Source organism: Camelus bactrianus, chromosome 25 (genome assembly GCF_048773025.1).
Source record: "Camelus bactrianus isolate YW-2024 breed Bactrian camel chromosome 25, ASM4877302v1, whole genome shotgun sequence".
Classification (NCBI taxonomy): Eukaryota; Metazoa; Chordata; class Mammalia; order Artiodactyla; family Camelidae; genus Camelus; species Camelus bactrianus.
The window spans coordinates 6,180,686-6,196,380 of NC_133563.1; the positions used below are offsets into that span (position 1 = coordinate 6,180,686).

General features: G+C 40.5%; 1 protein-coding gene across 7 annotated transcripts in view; it reads left to right on the top strand.

Moving 5' to 3' along the window:
• The window catches only part of CPQ (carboxypeptidase Q), a 390,372-nt gene that overhangs the window by 169,657 nt on the left and 205,020 nt on the right, over positions 1 to 15,695 (top strand). For all 7 annotated transcript variants that reach the window (XR_012502314.1, XM_074353133.1, XM_074353132.1 and 4 more), the window contains one exon: positions 8,594 to 8,801. Coding sequence is in view for 6 of the 7 variants with exons in the window: in XM_074353133.1 (XP_074209234.1) it covers positions 8,594 to 8,801 (208 nt within the window). In the remaining variant the exon portion in view is untranslated. The remainder of the gene's footprint in view (positions 1 to 8,593; positions 8,802 to 15,695) is intronic.

The following is a 15,695-nucleotide window of genomic DNA, read 5'->3' on the forward strand; positions in this document are numbered from 1 at the left end:
TGCTGGAGCAGAAGCCTGAGAGTTGGGCTTGAGCAAGCTCTGTTCCCTTTGAGTGTGTGTTTTGCCCCAAAGGAGGGGTGTACTGAAGCACATGGGGCTTGTGCACTCACAGAGACCTGATGCATTGCCTGTGTAGGCATCTGAAGCTCCACTCAGATGCAGCCCAAGGTTGTGCCCCTTCCCCTTTTATGGTCATCTCAGATCTAGTGTGAGGCTGTTGTGTAGAGTGGGTGGGGCCAGAGCTTTCACTGGGAAAGCTGGGACTGGGAGTTGGGGCATTGTGGCTGGCGGAGCTGAAAGGCTGCACTGCTGTCAAAGATCTGGCGGCTTCTGTGGTGCAGGTTGAGTTAGCACCAACATTGCTGCTGCTGCCACACCTGGACCATGCTCTAGACCACCACCCTCCTCTGCATCTCTAGATCAAGTCTTCTCTTAGGGCCTGTCTGCATCAGATCCAGTGCCAAGACGTGGTGTGGAGGGGGCAGGGCCAGGGTGTTTGTCCCACTTGGATTGGGGAACGTGACGTGGTAGTATCTGCCAGTATGAAGCTCTCACAAGCCAGCACCTGCTCACCCTTTGCGAGTAGAGTCTAGGCTTCTGTAGCCCTTCTGTCTGTCCCTATGGTTCTCCCAGCAGCCAAGGGGGCTTGTCTCCTCCAGGTAGGACCCTAGGACTGGGATGCCCAGATTGTGAGACAGCCTGCTTACTCCCCAGGCTGAGGATCCACTGGTGTGGACATTCTCTTCCTCAAAGGTCCCTCCCAGGGGTGGAGGTTCTGACCCTGTGCATTTTTTCCATCCTACCCAGTTACGTGGGAATCTTTCTTGCAGCATTGGTTGTATAGGAGTTCTGCCAGTTTCCAGTTAGTTTTCTGTGAGTTGTTTCACATGTAGATGTATTTTTGATATGTTTGTAGGGGGAGGTAAGCACCACATCCTCCTACTCTGCCATCTTGGTCCGACTTACCTTTGTGTGATTATCTGATGCTTTGTTTTAAAAATATTTTCTTCATGTCAAGAAAGAAATCAACCATTTCTTTTTTCCCCTAGAGTTTTAATCAAATGTCTTTATCTTGTTTCCCTTTTGATAAAATATGCAGTATAGTTTGTTCAGGCTTTGATAACAAAAATCCCATAGAGTGGGTGGTCTATAAACAACCAACATTTACTTCTCACAGCTTTGCAGGCTAGGGAGTCCAAGATCATGGTGCCAGCAGATTTGGTGTCTGGTGAGGGCCTACCTCCTAGATGGCTGTCTTTTCACTGTAGCCTCACATGGTGGAAGGAGTGAAGGATCTTTCTGGGGCCTCTTTTATGAGGACGCCAGTCCCGCTCAGGAGGGCTCTGTGCACATGAACTGATCACTTCCCAAAGGCCCCACCTCCTAATACCATCACCTTGTGGATTAGGATTCCAATGTATACATTTTGAAGGAGCGCAGACATTGTCCACAGCATGTTCTGTGAGCTATATGTTCTGTTCTGTTCTGGTGGGAGGATGGTGGTCTTTGAGGGTAATGAGAGATTGGCATAGTTTCATAGAGTTGATAATAGAAATTTAGGATATTTCTAAATGAGAAGACGGTGATCTGGGTAAAATGATCTTTAAATATTTTCCAGTCCAGTTAATCAGAAATGTTTCCCATTGAGGCTTAAACTAAAAATAATATTTAGTTAGTAATACGGACAGAGGATTTCATTGGTTAAAGTTACCATCTTCATTTACCAAATGGTTTTTATATTGCTCTGTATATTTATCATTATCATCTTTATTGAAGAAATTATCTATTGTAACATTTTGTTATTCCATGGTAGGTTTTCATTTTACTTAATACATAAGGACATCTAAAAATTATTAAGATTGGAGGAGAAAATAAAAAAAAAATTTAAGATGCTGAAATAAGTGTATGTTAGCAGAAAATTGTAACTTACACAGAAGAACAAAATCAGAAAGGAAGAAACAGAACAAATATATTTTTTGATGTTTACTTTAGGTTACAAAATATTTAACACTAACAAAACTAGTAATTATGCAATACTTTCTAGATGACAAAATATTAAGTATAATTTTTTAAGCTATTTTGAAGTTGCTTTTATGTTTATATCACAGGCAGTTGCCTCCTTCTACCTTTAAATCTTTACATTTTTGTATCTTAGAAGAATAAGCCAAAAGCCCGTCCTCTATGCTGGGGATGTTAATAAACACACGGTTTCATTGCTCTAAGCATTTTGACGATCTTCCTTCTGTCTCACACTCTTGTGGAGTTGGCTGGGTTCCTCTATTTTGGAAGAAGTTACATCTCTCTGATGCTGTGTTTGTAATAGTCTCCTTATGAAATCTGCAGGTGAACCTAAGATATTAAACACGCTTATTGGGTTTTGTTCATGTGGAGTCTGTCCTCAACATGGAATAGAATTCAAGAATTTGACTTTTTCCTCTTTCTCCCTTCTGCCATTTCAACCTAATTACAGAAATTAGGAATGAAATTTAGCCCTACCTCCTCTCTCTTGATCAGGTTTTTTTTTAAGTTTCCTTTTTGTGAAATTTGGTATAAATTAATCTTTTTGCTTTTGTATTATTAAGTACAGTATAAACGCCAGAAACCAATTTACTCTTATTTACTCTTATTGTTGTTAATGATAGTATAAAAGACTGAGATGAATTTACCCTTAACGTACTAGATCTAAAAAAAAGGTCAATCGTAGTTTTCCCAAGACAGTTATTTTCCAACTGATTTTTAAAACAAACAAGCCTTCCTAATAAACAGAATAGGTGCTCTTTTAACCTTACTAATAAGGAAGTTTAAAAGAAACTCTCATAGAAACAAAAGACTCCCTCAAAACCTTCAAAAGCTTCCAGTCCTCACGACCATTCCCACCTCTAGACTCTTTTTTTTGGGAAACATTCCAAGACTTCATTGTATTGTGAATAATTTTCACTTGAGTCAATGTATTCTATGCCCCTGTGGAAACCTACAAATTCCTCAGTAAGGATACATAATTGTTCTCTTGTTGGATATGTAACATCACAAGCTGACACTTACTTTCAGTTGATATGAGCTTTGCAAATTTTGAAGTGCTCAGAAACGTAAAGTGCCGGTATCTTTTATAAAGAGCTAGTCAAAAGTGATTAGCATTAGGGAGTTTGACTGATGTGTGGTAATCAGGTGGGAAATGTCAAACTTCTTTGTTTCAACATGGCACTTATTTTATGTAGATAAAAGAAAATATTCAGCTGACTTCAAATTGTATCACTTCATGCAACATACACAAGAAATTTAGAAAAATCTGAAAAACGGATTTAAGACTTCCATTTTACATGTTCATTTTATATTTTGGGTGTACTCTTGCAAGCACTGAGACCAGCAGGCTTTGTTTTCATATGTCTCATAAACCAGATCTATGGAAGCAAGATTTTTGAATGAAAAAGACACCAGGATTTTCTCCTGAAAGAGAAATCTGAATTCTTAAGATTTTTATTTTGATTTATGTTCGAAGTTTCACTGGGGTAAATTCACAAACCATAATATTTACCCTTTTAGCATACACAATTCGGCAGTCTTTAGTATATTACAGAGTTGTGCAAACACCATCACTATCTAATTTTAGAATATTTTCATCATTCTGAAAAGAAGTCTGTAACTATTACCATTCACTCTATTTTCCTTTCCCTTCTAACAGCCCAAGGCAGCCTAAAATTTATTTTCCACCTCTATGGATTTGTCTATTCTGGACATTTCTTATAAATGAAGTTTTACAATATGTGGTCTTGTGTGACTGGCTCCTTTCACCTAGGATAATGTTTTCAAGGTTGACTCACGTGGTAGCATGTTTCAGAACAGTATTTCTTTATTGTGTGCATGTACCCTATTTGTTTAGTATCCCCTCATCATCAGCTGATGGACATTAGGGTTGTTTTCAGCTTTGAACTATTCTGAATAATGCTATAAACATCTGTGTGCCAGTTTTTGTGTGAATGTATATTTTCATTTCTCTTGAATATATACCCAGGAGTAGAATTGGGGGTCATATGGTAACTACATGTTTAACTTTTGGAGGAACTGTCAAATTGTTTTCCAGAATGGCTGCACCATTTTACATTCACACCAGCAACACATGGGAGCTCAGATTTTTCCACATTCTCACCAGTACTTGTTTTTACCTGTCTTTTGGATCATAGCCATTGTATGTGAAGCAGCGTTTCATTGTGGTTTTGATTTGCATTTCCCTTGTGGCTAATGATGTTCAGCGTCTTTTCATGTGCTCGTTATCCATTTGAATATCTCATCTGGATCCTCAAATTCTTCACCAATTTTTAAATTGGGTTGCCTTCTTATTGTTGAGCTTTTTACATATTTGCAAGTGTCTTACTAGATACCTGATTTGCAAAAATTTTCTCCCATTCTATGGATTGTTTTTTCACTGTTTGATGGTGCCTTTGGAAGTACAGGGGTTTAAAGTTTAGTGGTTCAATTTATCTCTTTTTTCATTTGCTGTTTATGATTTCAGCATTGTATGTGAGAAACAATTTCCTCACTGAAGGTTGTGAAGTTTTATAGCTTAACTTTGTACATTTATGTCTGTGGTTCATTCTGAATTATTTGTGTGTGATGTCGGGGTGCAACTTCACTCTTTTTCACGTGGGTGACTGGTCGGCCCCAGTGCCCTTTGTGGAAATGCCTTTTTATCCCCATTGGGTTATCCTGCCCCATTGTTGAAAATGAATTGACCCTTCTTATAAAGTTTATTTCTCGATTGTCAGTCCTATATTATTGATCTATATGTCTGTCCTCATACAAGTACCATTCTTTTGATTACTACAGATTTGTAGTGTATTTTTAAATATGGAAATGTGAGTCTGCCAATTTTCAACTTGTGTTAATTATTTTGAGTCTCTTGCTTTTCCATGTGAATTTCAGAATCAGCTTATAAATGTCTTTTAAAAAGGCAGCTGGGATTTTGATAGGGGTTGCACTGAATCTGTAAATCAGTTTGGGGAGTATCACCATCTTAAGAATGTAAAGTCTCCCAATGCATAAACCTGGGGAATCTTTCAATATATTTAGGTTTTCTTTACTTTATTTCAACAATATTTCACAGTTTTCATTGTACAAATCTTGCACCTCTTTTGTTAACTTTATTTGTAGTATTATTTGTTTGTTTTTTAACTTTTCTGCTTCATTTATTTTATTTTTCACATGAACTCTTTTTTTTAATATTTTTTATTGAGTTATAATCATTTTACAATGTTGTGTCAAATTCCAGTGTAGAGCACAATTTATTTGTAGCATTTTATTCTTTTTGTTGCTAATGGAAATGTAGTTGTTTACTTAATTTTCAAACTGTTCATTCCTACTGTATTGCTACTATATTGCATTGTTTATTACTACTGTACAGTTGATTTTTGTATATTGATATTGTATGCTGAAACCTTACTGAACTTGTTAATTAGTTCTAATAGTTTTTTTTTGTTTGGTTTTGTGTGTGTGTGAATTCCTCAGGATTTTCTATATACTTGACCACGTTATCTGGGAACAGAGATAGTTTTACTTCTTTGTTTCCAATCTAGATTTCTTTTATTTCTTTTTCTTGTCTGATTTTCCTGGCTGGAACCTCTAGTACAATGTAGACTAGAACCTGTGTTTCTGATCTCGGGAAAACGTTCAGTCTTCTACCACTGAGTATGCCGTTAGCTGCGGGTTTTCCGTGGATGCCTTTTGTCAGGTTGAGGAAGTTTTATTCCATTCTCAGTCTGTTGAGTGTTTATTATAAAAGAGTATTAGATTTTGCCAGAGGCTCCTTTAGCATCTGTTGAGATGATCATGTGGTTTTTGTCCTTTATTATATTATTATAATACATTACACTGATTTTTTGATGTTAAATCAACCTTGCATTCTTGGAATAAATCCCACTTGGTCATTGTGTAAAGTTCTTTTCATATGTTGCTGTATCTGTTTGTATTTTGTTGTTGTTTTGCATTTACATTCATGAGGGAGATTGGTGTGCAGTTTTCTTTCCTTGTGGCGTCTGTGTCTGGCTTTGTTATTAGTAATAGTGGTCTTGCAGAATGAGTTGGAAAGTTTTCCCTCCTCTTGTATTTTTTGGAAGACTTTGTGAAGGATTGGTATTAATTTTTAAATGTTCTTATTTTGATTTTTTATGACTTCCTTTGTAGTTTACCCTTTGTTATTGTTAAATTGCAGGCGGGGCCTGTAAATCAGATCAGGAAGGTGATGTTTATGCTGATCACCTCCTGTATGTAGGACTTGACAGTGAAAGTGCAGGCATTTTACTTAAACTGTTGAGTCTTCATTCTGCCTACTTCTATTAAACAATGCTGGATACTCCATCACTGGAGAACATGCTTAGTGGCAGAAACAAATAGAAGCCTGTTATGTCTTGAATTCAGAATCACAGCTGAAAGATGCCATTTTCCTCGGTGCAACCATGAGCTTATGCTCAGTTCACTGTCTCCACATTAAGAACTCTTACTTGTAACTTATTAGTACCAATTAGTTTAGAAACATTATTTAAAGGAACCTATTAAGAAGTGTTACACTGACCTCCTTTTGAGTCAGAAAGTCTGAGAACAAGGAGAGTTTGTTGAATCCTAGACATCACGTAAGGTAATATGAATAATAAATATTTAGATTGTCTTCCTACATGTCTCGAAATACTTTTGGTCATTAATCACTCTACCAGTTCAGTGGAGAAAATTAACACTGAAGAAATAATAATAACAACTGATGTTTACTAAGTGATTCCTGTGTGCCAAGCACTTTTAAATCCTTTACACGTACTATCTCTTTTATTACTCATAGCAATCTTATGAGGTCAGTGCTCAAATTATTCTCCACCTTTCACATGTGGAAACTCAGAAACAGAGAAGTAATCTAATTTGCTTGGTGTCTGGCAGGTAGAGAGTGGTAGAGCCAGGATTTGACCTTGGTTATGTGACTCTCTGGCCTCCCCTAAACCAGAAGTCAGAGTGGATTAGGCATATTCCAGAACAAGAATTCAGATTCAAGGTTTCTGTTTTAGAAATTTCAGATTTCTAAGTCTTTGTCTCTCTCTTATGAAGAATAAAATTTTCAGTTAGCACTTGAGATATGTCCCATAAAGGATGTACTTAGATGGGCCTAAAAATTTGGGGTTACACAGTCTCTCTCTCTGCAGGTTATTGCAACAGGCAAGTTAGCATAATAAATATTTAACATTTATTATTATGGGTGCTTAGTACGTTCCAGGAAAAGTGATTTATTTGTATAAATTAACTAAATTTGCAAAACAGCTATGAAATAGGTATGATAATTATCACCTCCAATCATAGATGAAGACGCTGAAGCAAAGATGTGTAACTTGCCCAAGGCCAATTAGCAGCAGATCACAGATATGAACCCAGTCTTGCTTCAGAACCTCTGTTCTTGATCGTTTTGCCATGTCCTTTCTCTAAGTAAGTAGTCACCGGATACACTGTCACAACAATAGTCACACCAAAAAAGCAGCGGTAAGACTGGATCATCGTGTTTACACGCGTGAAGACTGGAGTCGCTTCTACTGGAGAAGAATGTGTTGTGGCTGAAAGGAAGAGAAAGGCTTTTCTCTAAATATAAGACAACCTGAAACAAGTTTGAAAATATCAAAAGGAAAATTCATTTGGAAAGGGAGTCTGTTAGCTTGTGCTTCAACAGAAGACAGGAACAAACTGATGGGATATGGTGTGCACTCAGAAGCTGTGGTCCGCAGGGAGCCATGGTTGGGGAGGGTTTGGAGTTAAAGGTAAAAGGGCACAATTTGAAATTTTAGAAAATGATTTTGATAAACTCAATTAGCTTGTAGAGAGGTTGAATCAACAGTAGATTAATATAAATTTCAATCACAAGTGTTTCTTAGTCATGTAAGGGGCATCAGGAAATTAGTAGGAAAAGCTTGACCAGTTGGGGTGATATTTCATGCCCCAAATTTTATGCCAAAATTATAATAGTTTTATTTTTCTTGGAGCAGTAAAATCAGGGACCTGGGTTTATTTGGCACTTTTCTTCATGGGAACACAAACATTTCCCCAGACATTGTTCTATAGCTTTCCTGCACAGTGTTCTGCCTCTATGCAGGGCTACATATACAGACCTCTGTGTTTGGGTGGGAAGAGAGGAGCCCTTGAGCCAGTCAGTGTCCGGAGAGCGGGGTGAATCTGGGCCAGTTTTCTTCCTGACACGTGGGTCTTCTGGTCTGCAGCCTCAGTGGACTTTAGTGCTCCCTTTGTCTCCTTGAACATATGTGTTCACCTCTTGGCCATGAAGGCACTGAGTTTGGGGGAATTTGCAATTTTTTTAAAGAATCATTCAAATTATCAAAATAAACTTCCTGTAATGTTTGCAATGACGTTATTATAAAATTGCAGTTTCTAAGTTATTTTTATCAAAGAGAAAAATTACATTCACATCAAAAGCAAGGAAATCAATATTGCCCACCCTTTCCATTCCTCACATGCAAACAAAGATCAGTGAAAGTCAAATGTCAAATATGAGCACTTTTAAAAAATACTTTAGGCCCATTTCTACTTCCAGGGTAACCTGGTGGCTTCTTTTCTCAAGTCCTCACACAGGTATTCAGGAATACCAGGACGGTGTGCCAAAGATCCCAACAGCGTGTATTACAGTGGAAGATGCAGAAATGATGTCAAGAATGGCTTCTCGTGGGAGCAGAATTGTCATTCAGCTGAAGATGGGAGCAAAGAACTACCCAGATGCTGATTCCTTCAACACTGTAGCCGAGGTCATTGGTAGCAAGTACCCAGAGCAGGTGCGTGAAGGCAAGGGATGGGCTGTCTGGGAGTAGGATGTCGAACCAGAGTGCAAGCCTCCTCTGGAACCCTCCCCTCATTGTTACGGTGTCATTTCCCACCAGAGCTTGCAAATGCCCTGAGGAGACACTCTGTTTACTTTATTACTATTTTTTCTAGTGTCTACCCCAGGACTCGGCATGCAGTAGCTTCTCAATACGTGTTTTATTTCAGTAAAATGAAAAGAGGAAGAAACGGAGAAAATGATTGGAAGATTTTCTTAATCTTGATTCTCTTTAAATCTCGATGTTTTCCTGCCCACTTAGAACATTGGTTGTCCACTGGCATCCTGGACATCACCCCTAAGTGCAGCTCTGTGTGGCTGCACTCGGGTCCATCAACTCCTGCATACTTGATCCCTCACCTCAGTTCTTGTCTCTGTTAAAGGAACCTTATTTACCTATCAGTGCAGTTAGAAAACTTCAAATTATTTTTCATTTTCTCCTCTTTATCATTGCCCTACAGTCAGGAACCATATCCTGTTCAGTCTACTTTCAGTATATCAAAAAAAATCTGTTCCTGCCTGGTTTTTACTGTCATTTCTGTCCTGATTCAGGCCCTTGTTATTTCCCTCCTGACTTTTCTTTCTTCTGTTCTCTTTCCACTTCTGCATTTTTGCAGTGCAGCTCAGTTATCTTTTAAAACACTGATCTCGACATGGTCTTTCCATGCTGTCAGGTCCCGTCTCCTGTTCCCTCTAAGGTAAAGGTTATGATAAAGGTAAATGCTGGGGTGAGTGATCAGAGGTGAGCAAAAGATAGAGGAAAAGAGACCAAGAGGGAAGAGAGCTTGGGAGGGTTAAATAGGAGGCAGCATAGTTAAGAGGAAATCGTGTAGTACTATTCATAAATGAGCAGAAAGTTAGAACGAAGAAAGAGGGAAAGGAAATGCATGACAGAGATTCAACGCCAGCTAAGACCTGTTTCTCGTTGGCTAGTGAGGCAGTTCAGCTCTCTTAAACTTGGACAAACTTTCCTAAAGTCATTCAACTTTATTTTTAATTATTAATAATGCTGACAGAGACATAAATGTTGGTCTTGTTAGTTTAGGTTAACTAACTTACCCCCGACACATCCTTGCTACCTTGCTCCTTGTTATACTAGAAAACAGTGCTAAATGATGCTGAGCAGATTAGCTGCGGCAGAAATTATCTCTAAAAATGAAGAGGGGATGTTGAAATGACTATTATTCTGCCTGCAGGCTGAGCATCCTGGGAGACTTGAAGGTGGGCTGACAACCCAGGCAATGGCTGATACTCTTCGTTGCTGGCACCCGGCACAGCCCCTTACATCTCAAACATGCACAGCACCTTAATGAAAGTAAAGCAATTAGCATGTAAAGAATCCTTCTGATTTGGCCCAAGATCTGTGGACACCATGTGGTGAATTTCAGCTCTGGAAAAGTGTTTATGCGGCTGATGAAGCATTAACACATTTCAAAACCCTGTTACATAATCCAGACATAAGCCTTGCCTGAATTAACCACAGGCTTTTTAATAATGCCAGCAATACAAATACTTGATTGGATTTCAAAATGTGAAAAGGCAAAAACAGGGGTACGATAGACATAAATCATACCCTCTTCCTAAAAAACCCACAAGACGGCTCCCCCAAGCCCAGAATTCTCTCACTCTTACTTCTTCTGAAACTGCTCCCCTGCGGTTTGGGTGTGTCATGCAGGACTCAGCAGACCTTGAACACTTTCAGAGGCCGCATTTCGTTGGGGGAAAGCAAGCCTCTGGAAGTTCTGACATTAGGCCTTTGAACTCCTTTCTCTCAGATGGCTTTGTCCCTGGGAAGTCATTGTGTCTGTGGGGCCCAGCGCATCCACGGTTGAGGACGAGTCTGAGAGGGTGGGAGCAAGAGTGGCTTCGGAGCGGACCCTCCCTCGTACCAGAACAGCCGTGTTGTTCTGCTCTCATTTATTAAGGAGCTAACTTGCACTGGAAAATCCACAGGAAACTTGTGGCCAGCCATGACTAGGTTTTATTTTTTATTAAACTAATAGAGGGTGTCCTACCACTTAGAAGGTTTTTAGACACAGGCAGAGATAGAGAGGCAGGGATCTTAGCAGTTTAGCACCAATTCCCTGACTTCAGATGAGGAAACTGAGTCCCCAAGGGACCTGTCCAGGGAGACACAACAAATGTGTGATAGGACACATCTGGAATGTGACTCCAGATTTCCCGACTCCCATTTCTTTCTACCCCCAAGATACTCCATTGTGCCTGGGCACACCTTAGCTGGATGGATAGCACCTAAATCTGTGGGACTTGGTTGGTTCAAGTCATGCCATCCCTACCAAGTCATTACTTGTGTCTTTCTCTCGTGTTTTTTCTTCTGGTATCTCTTTTCTAGACACGAAGAACTCTCAAATATCCTGCACCTTGTTGTCTCACAGTTTTCTGAGAGCACCTGTGAGGTTATTACCTGGGAAACCACCTGTGCTTAGTCCCTTCCTCCTACCCATCCTCTCTCCATCAAGACTTCTTTGGGTTTCATTCCTTTTTAGCTCCTTGTCACTTTGGAAGAGGATCTGGTGAATACATCACTTCTGTGGTGTAAGTGACACTTTATGATGCCTTCTTCATACACTTTCACCCACACCAATCAGGTAATCAGGTGTTTCTGTTTTAGCAAAGGACCACAGACAAAGCCAAGACAGACCTGCTACCAATCACACCCCCCCCCAAAAAAAACCCCACAACTTTTTATTTTGAAATAATTGTAAACTCACAGGAAGTTACAAAAATAGCACAGAAAGCTTGAATGTATCCTTTAACCAGCTTCCCCAGTGATAACATCTACATAACTGTGGCACATTAACCCAACGAGGAACTGATGAGAACATACTCCTGAGAGGGTGCTGCTTTCTTGGAAAGCAGGGGCTGCCTTCTGGGCATCCTCTGGGTAGTGCCCAGGCGGGCGGGGCCCTGTCGTGATGTCACCCCGAACAGTCCTTTCCCAGGCTTAGTTTATGATGCTTCCAGGGTCTCCCACTCAAACAAACAAGCAAACACAGAAGGAGGGTTGTGCTCAAACTGACCTAATGAGAGGGGAAATTACCTGAGACCAGGGGTTCAGGGCCCCTGTGGGAGAGAGTCTCCCACCGAGAGCAGAGGCTCTGACACTTAGGGCTGGCCCATTTCTGTTGCTCTTCAGCGATTTTGCAGGCCTTACTCTGAGGTCTTGCTTAGTAAATGCAGTGTTTTTTGAATGTTAATATATTCAAGCATTCTTCTGAGGGAATTGTATGGAAAAGAAAAGTGTTCTGGATTTTTTTTTTTTAGTTGATAATATCCAAATCCATTTTGATAAAGCCTTGCTGAGGGAAATTATTTTTTCATATAAGTCTTTTCCAACAGAAATTATTTTCATGGATTCAAAGAACAATTTCAGTTTCATACGCCTGCATTATTTCCAATATGGTGCAGCCCTGTGCAGGTTAGTGGGAAACACTGATAAGAAAGCTCTAGTCTGTTAACTGGAGGGTTCACTTTTCTTCTCGTACAGTGTGGGGCAGGGTTTCTCAGTGTCATCGCTAGTGATATTTTGGGCCAAATAATTCTTTGCTGTGGGAGGCTGTCTTGTACCTTGGGGAATATTTAGCAGGATCCCTGGCCTCTCTCCGCAGCCGTGCCCATCAAAAATGTCTCCAGCCATTGCCAAATGTCCCCTGAGGGACAGAGGTCACTGCACACTGAGACTCCCTGGCATGGAGTGATAGGAAGAGCCCAGTGGGTGGGTGTGGCCAGACCTTGGTTCTGGTTTTGTTTCGGCCACAAATAAGCTGAGTGACCTTGGGCCATGTAATCTTGCTACTATAGAATGGGGGACTTTGTATGGAAAAGTGCAGAGGTTGTTTCCAGCCCTAAAATTCTATTAGTGAAAGAAAATACTTGAGACCATCGTGAGACCAATGGTGCGCACCGTGTGCTCTCAGACAGCGACGGGCGCAGTGGCAGCCCTTTCACTACTTCACAGAGGAGGGCTTTGGAAGGTGTTCTTTTCTTTCTTTCTTTTTAAGTTCTGTGTTCAAATACAGCTAGGAGCTCTTCACTGGGGTGCAGGTGTCATTTTGAAGTAGGGGTCCTTCTGGATATATGCCCAGGAGAGAAATTACTGGGTCATATGGTAAGTCTATTCCTAGTCTTTTGAGGAATCTCCATCCTGTTTTCCACAGTGGCTGCACCAAACTGCATTCCCACCAGCAGTGTAGGAGGGTTCCCCTTCCTCCACACCCTGTCCAGCATTTGTCATTTGTGGACTTTTGAATGATGGCCATTCTGAGGTGATACCTCATCGTAGTTTTGATTTACATTTCTCTGATAATTTTTGAGCTCTTCTACTGAAAAAAGTTAAACAGGCACCTTTTTTTGGAGGCGCTTCTTAAGTCTTTAATGTGCTAATGTGCACTGGAACCCGTAAAGAGGTCATTTTGTAATATTCCCCAAACTTTCTGAGAAGCAGTAGGAAAAAGGCATAAGATCCACTGGGTAACTTATATTTCAGTGTTTTTTTATATTCTGCCCCCCTCCCTGGCTATTCATTCATTAATTCAACACACGTGTATTGACTACCTGGCGTGTGTCAGGCACTGGGGTTACAGCAACAGCCCTGGGCGGGCAGCACAGCACTGTGGTTAGGAACGTGGCCTGTAGAACTCAAATGCTGCCTCTTACGTTTTGTTGGTGGGTTATTTTGCCTCTCTGTCACTCAGTAAATATTAACCTTCTCTGGAGAGGGGAGAGCTTATGCAGAAGTAAAGAGTTAAGAAATAGGAGAGGCACAGCTGGAGGGGCTGACCACAGAGGCCTGGCGGGCCACTTGAAGGGCCGGGGCTTTATCCTCTCCACAGCGACAGTGGGGAGTCACTGAAAGGCTGGGTTTGCAGTGGATTTGCATTTGGGTTCACTCTACCCACTGTATATATTCTAGGGGCAAAGACGGAAATTCAACCAGGAGATTAGCTGGACTTGAACTGAGACAGTCAAAATAATGTTGGAAAAGAGGAGAAGGATTCAGGAAATATTTAAGAAATAAAATTGGCAAGATTTGTTAAAATTTAGATAGAAGGAGAAAAAGAAGGGAAAGTGTAGTTTGGGTAACTTGGAGAATTTATTCATTAATGTTACAGGTATTCATTGAGCTCCTACCATATGCTGGTATATTGCTTTGCCCTCGTGGCACGTGGGGGTTTCATGGCAATTAAACAAGTAACTGCAGTAGCAGCTGGCAAGTGCCTTAGTGTGGTAGCTACGTGGTACGATGCGGGTAACCGTTCTGGTCAAGGAGGCCAAGGAAGGCTTTCTGGGAGAGATCCAACCTGCTCCTGCAGCGTGAGTGGTTCACTGTGCTAAAGGTCACGGGGTAGAGCTGGGGTGGGGAATGTTCCAAGCAGAAGGAGTTGTATATATGAAAGCCCAAAGAGTAATGTTATTCTTCTTAAAAGGAGTGTGATGTGACCTCCTGTCATTTCCAAATCCATTTGATAATGAACTCTGTTTCCACGGAGCTAAGCTGTAAAATAACCTAAAGAAAAAGGCATGGCCTATTTCATGTATATGTGTTTTTAAAAATAAATTATTGAAAAGCTCAGCAGTCCCTTTGGAAACTGCCTTAACGCTGATGCTGTCAAGACCCTTGTTGGAGGAATAAACAAAACCTGACTGACCTGGTGGACAAACTCATTCCATACATAATTGAATAGTCAGAGCCTGTGCAGCGGATGCGGCTTTCCTTTCATCTGAATATGTAGCCTGATGATTTGTAAAACCTCCTTAATGGGCACAGCCAGTTATTCTGCCTGGGTGGGAGCCTTTTTACTCACTTAAGCAGCTGTTTAAACTTTCATAGGCAAAGTAATTATTAAATCTTTCATGAACATATTGGTTGGAACATTTGTTCACATCTTAACCTTGAGTTGGAAAGTTTTGGGGGCTGGGGTTAAAGAGTTGTAAACTGGCAGATTTCATTCTTTTTTTTTTTTTCTGTCTTATTATAAACTTTTTATAGCTCAGAACCAGCCAACCTAAATCATGGAAGGAAAAATACATGTGTGGCAAGCAGGAGACATTTCATTGTTTATTTTTCAAATTTCTGAAATGTGCTCATAGCTATGCATGCCTCCGGGCTCGTAAAGACAGCAAATGGAAGCAGCTCAAGCCAGGCGGGCCGTTCGAGCTAGACAGCCACCCAGGTAGGCAAGGCAAATCTTGAAGAGTACTCTCTCCTGGACTCCGGTAGTCATCCTAGCGTGCCGGCATGGAACTTGCAAGTAGGAGGATGTCATCTTTCATGGGATTGAACTCCTTTCCTTTACGAGGGACGGAGCCATTTAATAATAATCACAAACATACGATGAATAGTAATACACATTTATGGAGCACTTACTGTGTGACAGGCAGCATTCTAGATGCTTCTCATACATGATCTCCTTTAATCTTCATTATGACCTTGTCAGATAATCAATGCTGTTATCCCCATGTTAGAGGCTCAGAGAGTTCACAGAGTTCACAAAGCGTCTGCGTGGCAGACCTGAGTTAAACTCAAGGTTGTCCTTTCCCAGAAGCAGTGCTCTTAACAATTAGCTGTCCTATACTTTTTAGCACCTTTCTATTCTGGTTTGTGAAATACTACTATTTACAAAGTTTCCTCTGTTTTGCCCTAAATTAAAAGAAAGCCAGGACAGCTGTCGACATCATAATGAACAACGACAAATGCTTATTAAATACTTACTATGTGCAGAACTCTATGTTATAAGCTTGGAGATATTCTGAGGCAGAGAGCAGAGGAGAGGCGATAAAGGGGCCCTTGCTCGGTGGCTGATAAGTAAATTAAGTAGTAAATTCTGGA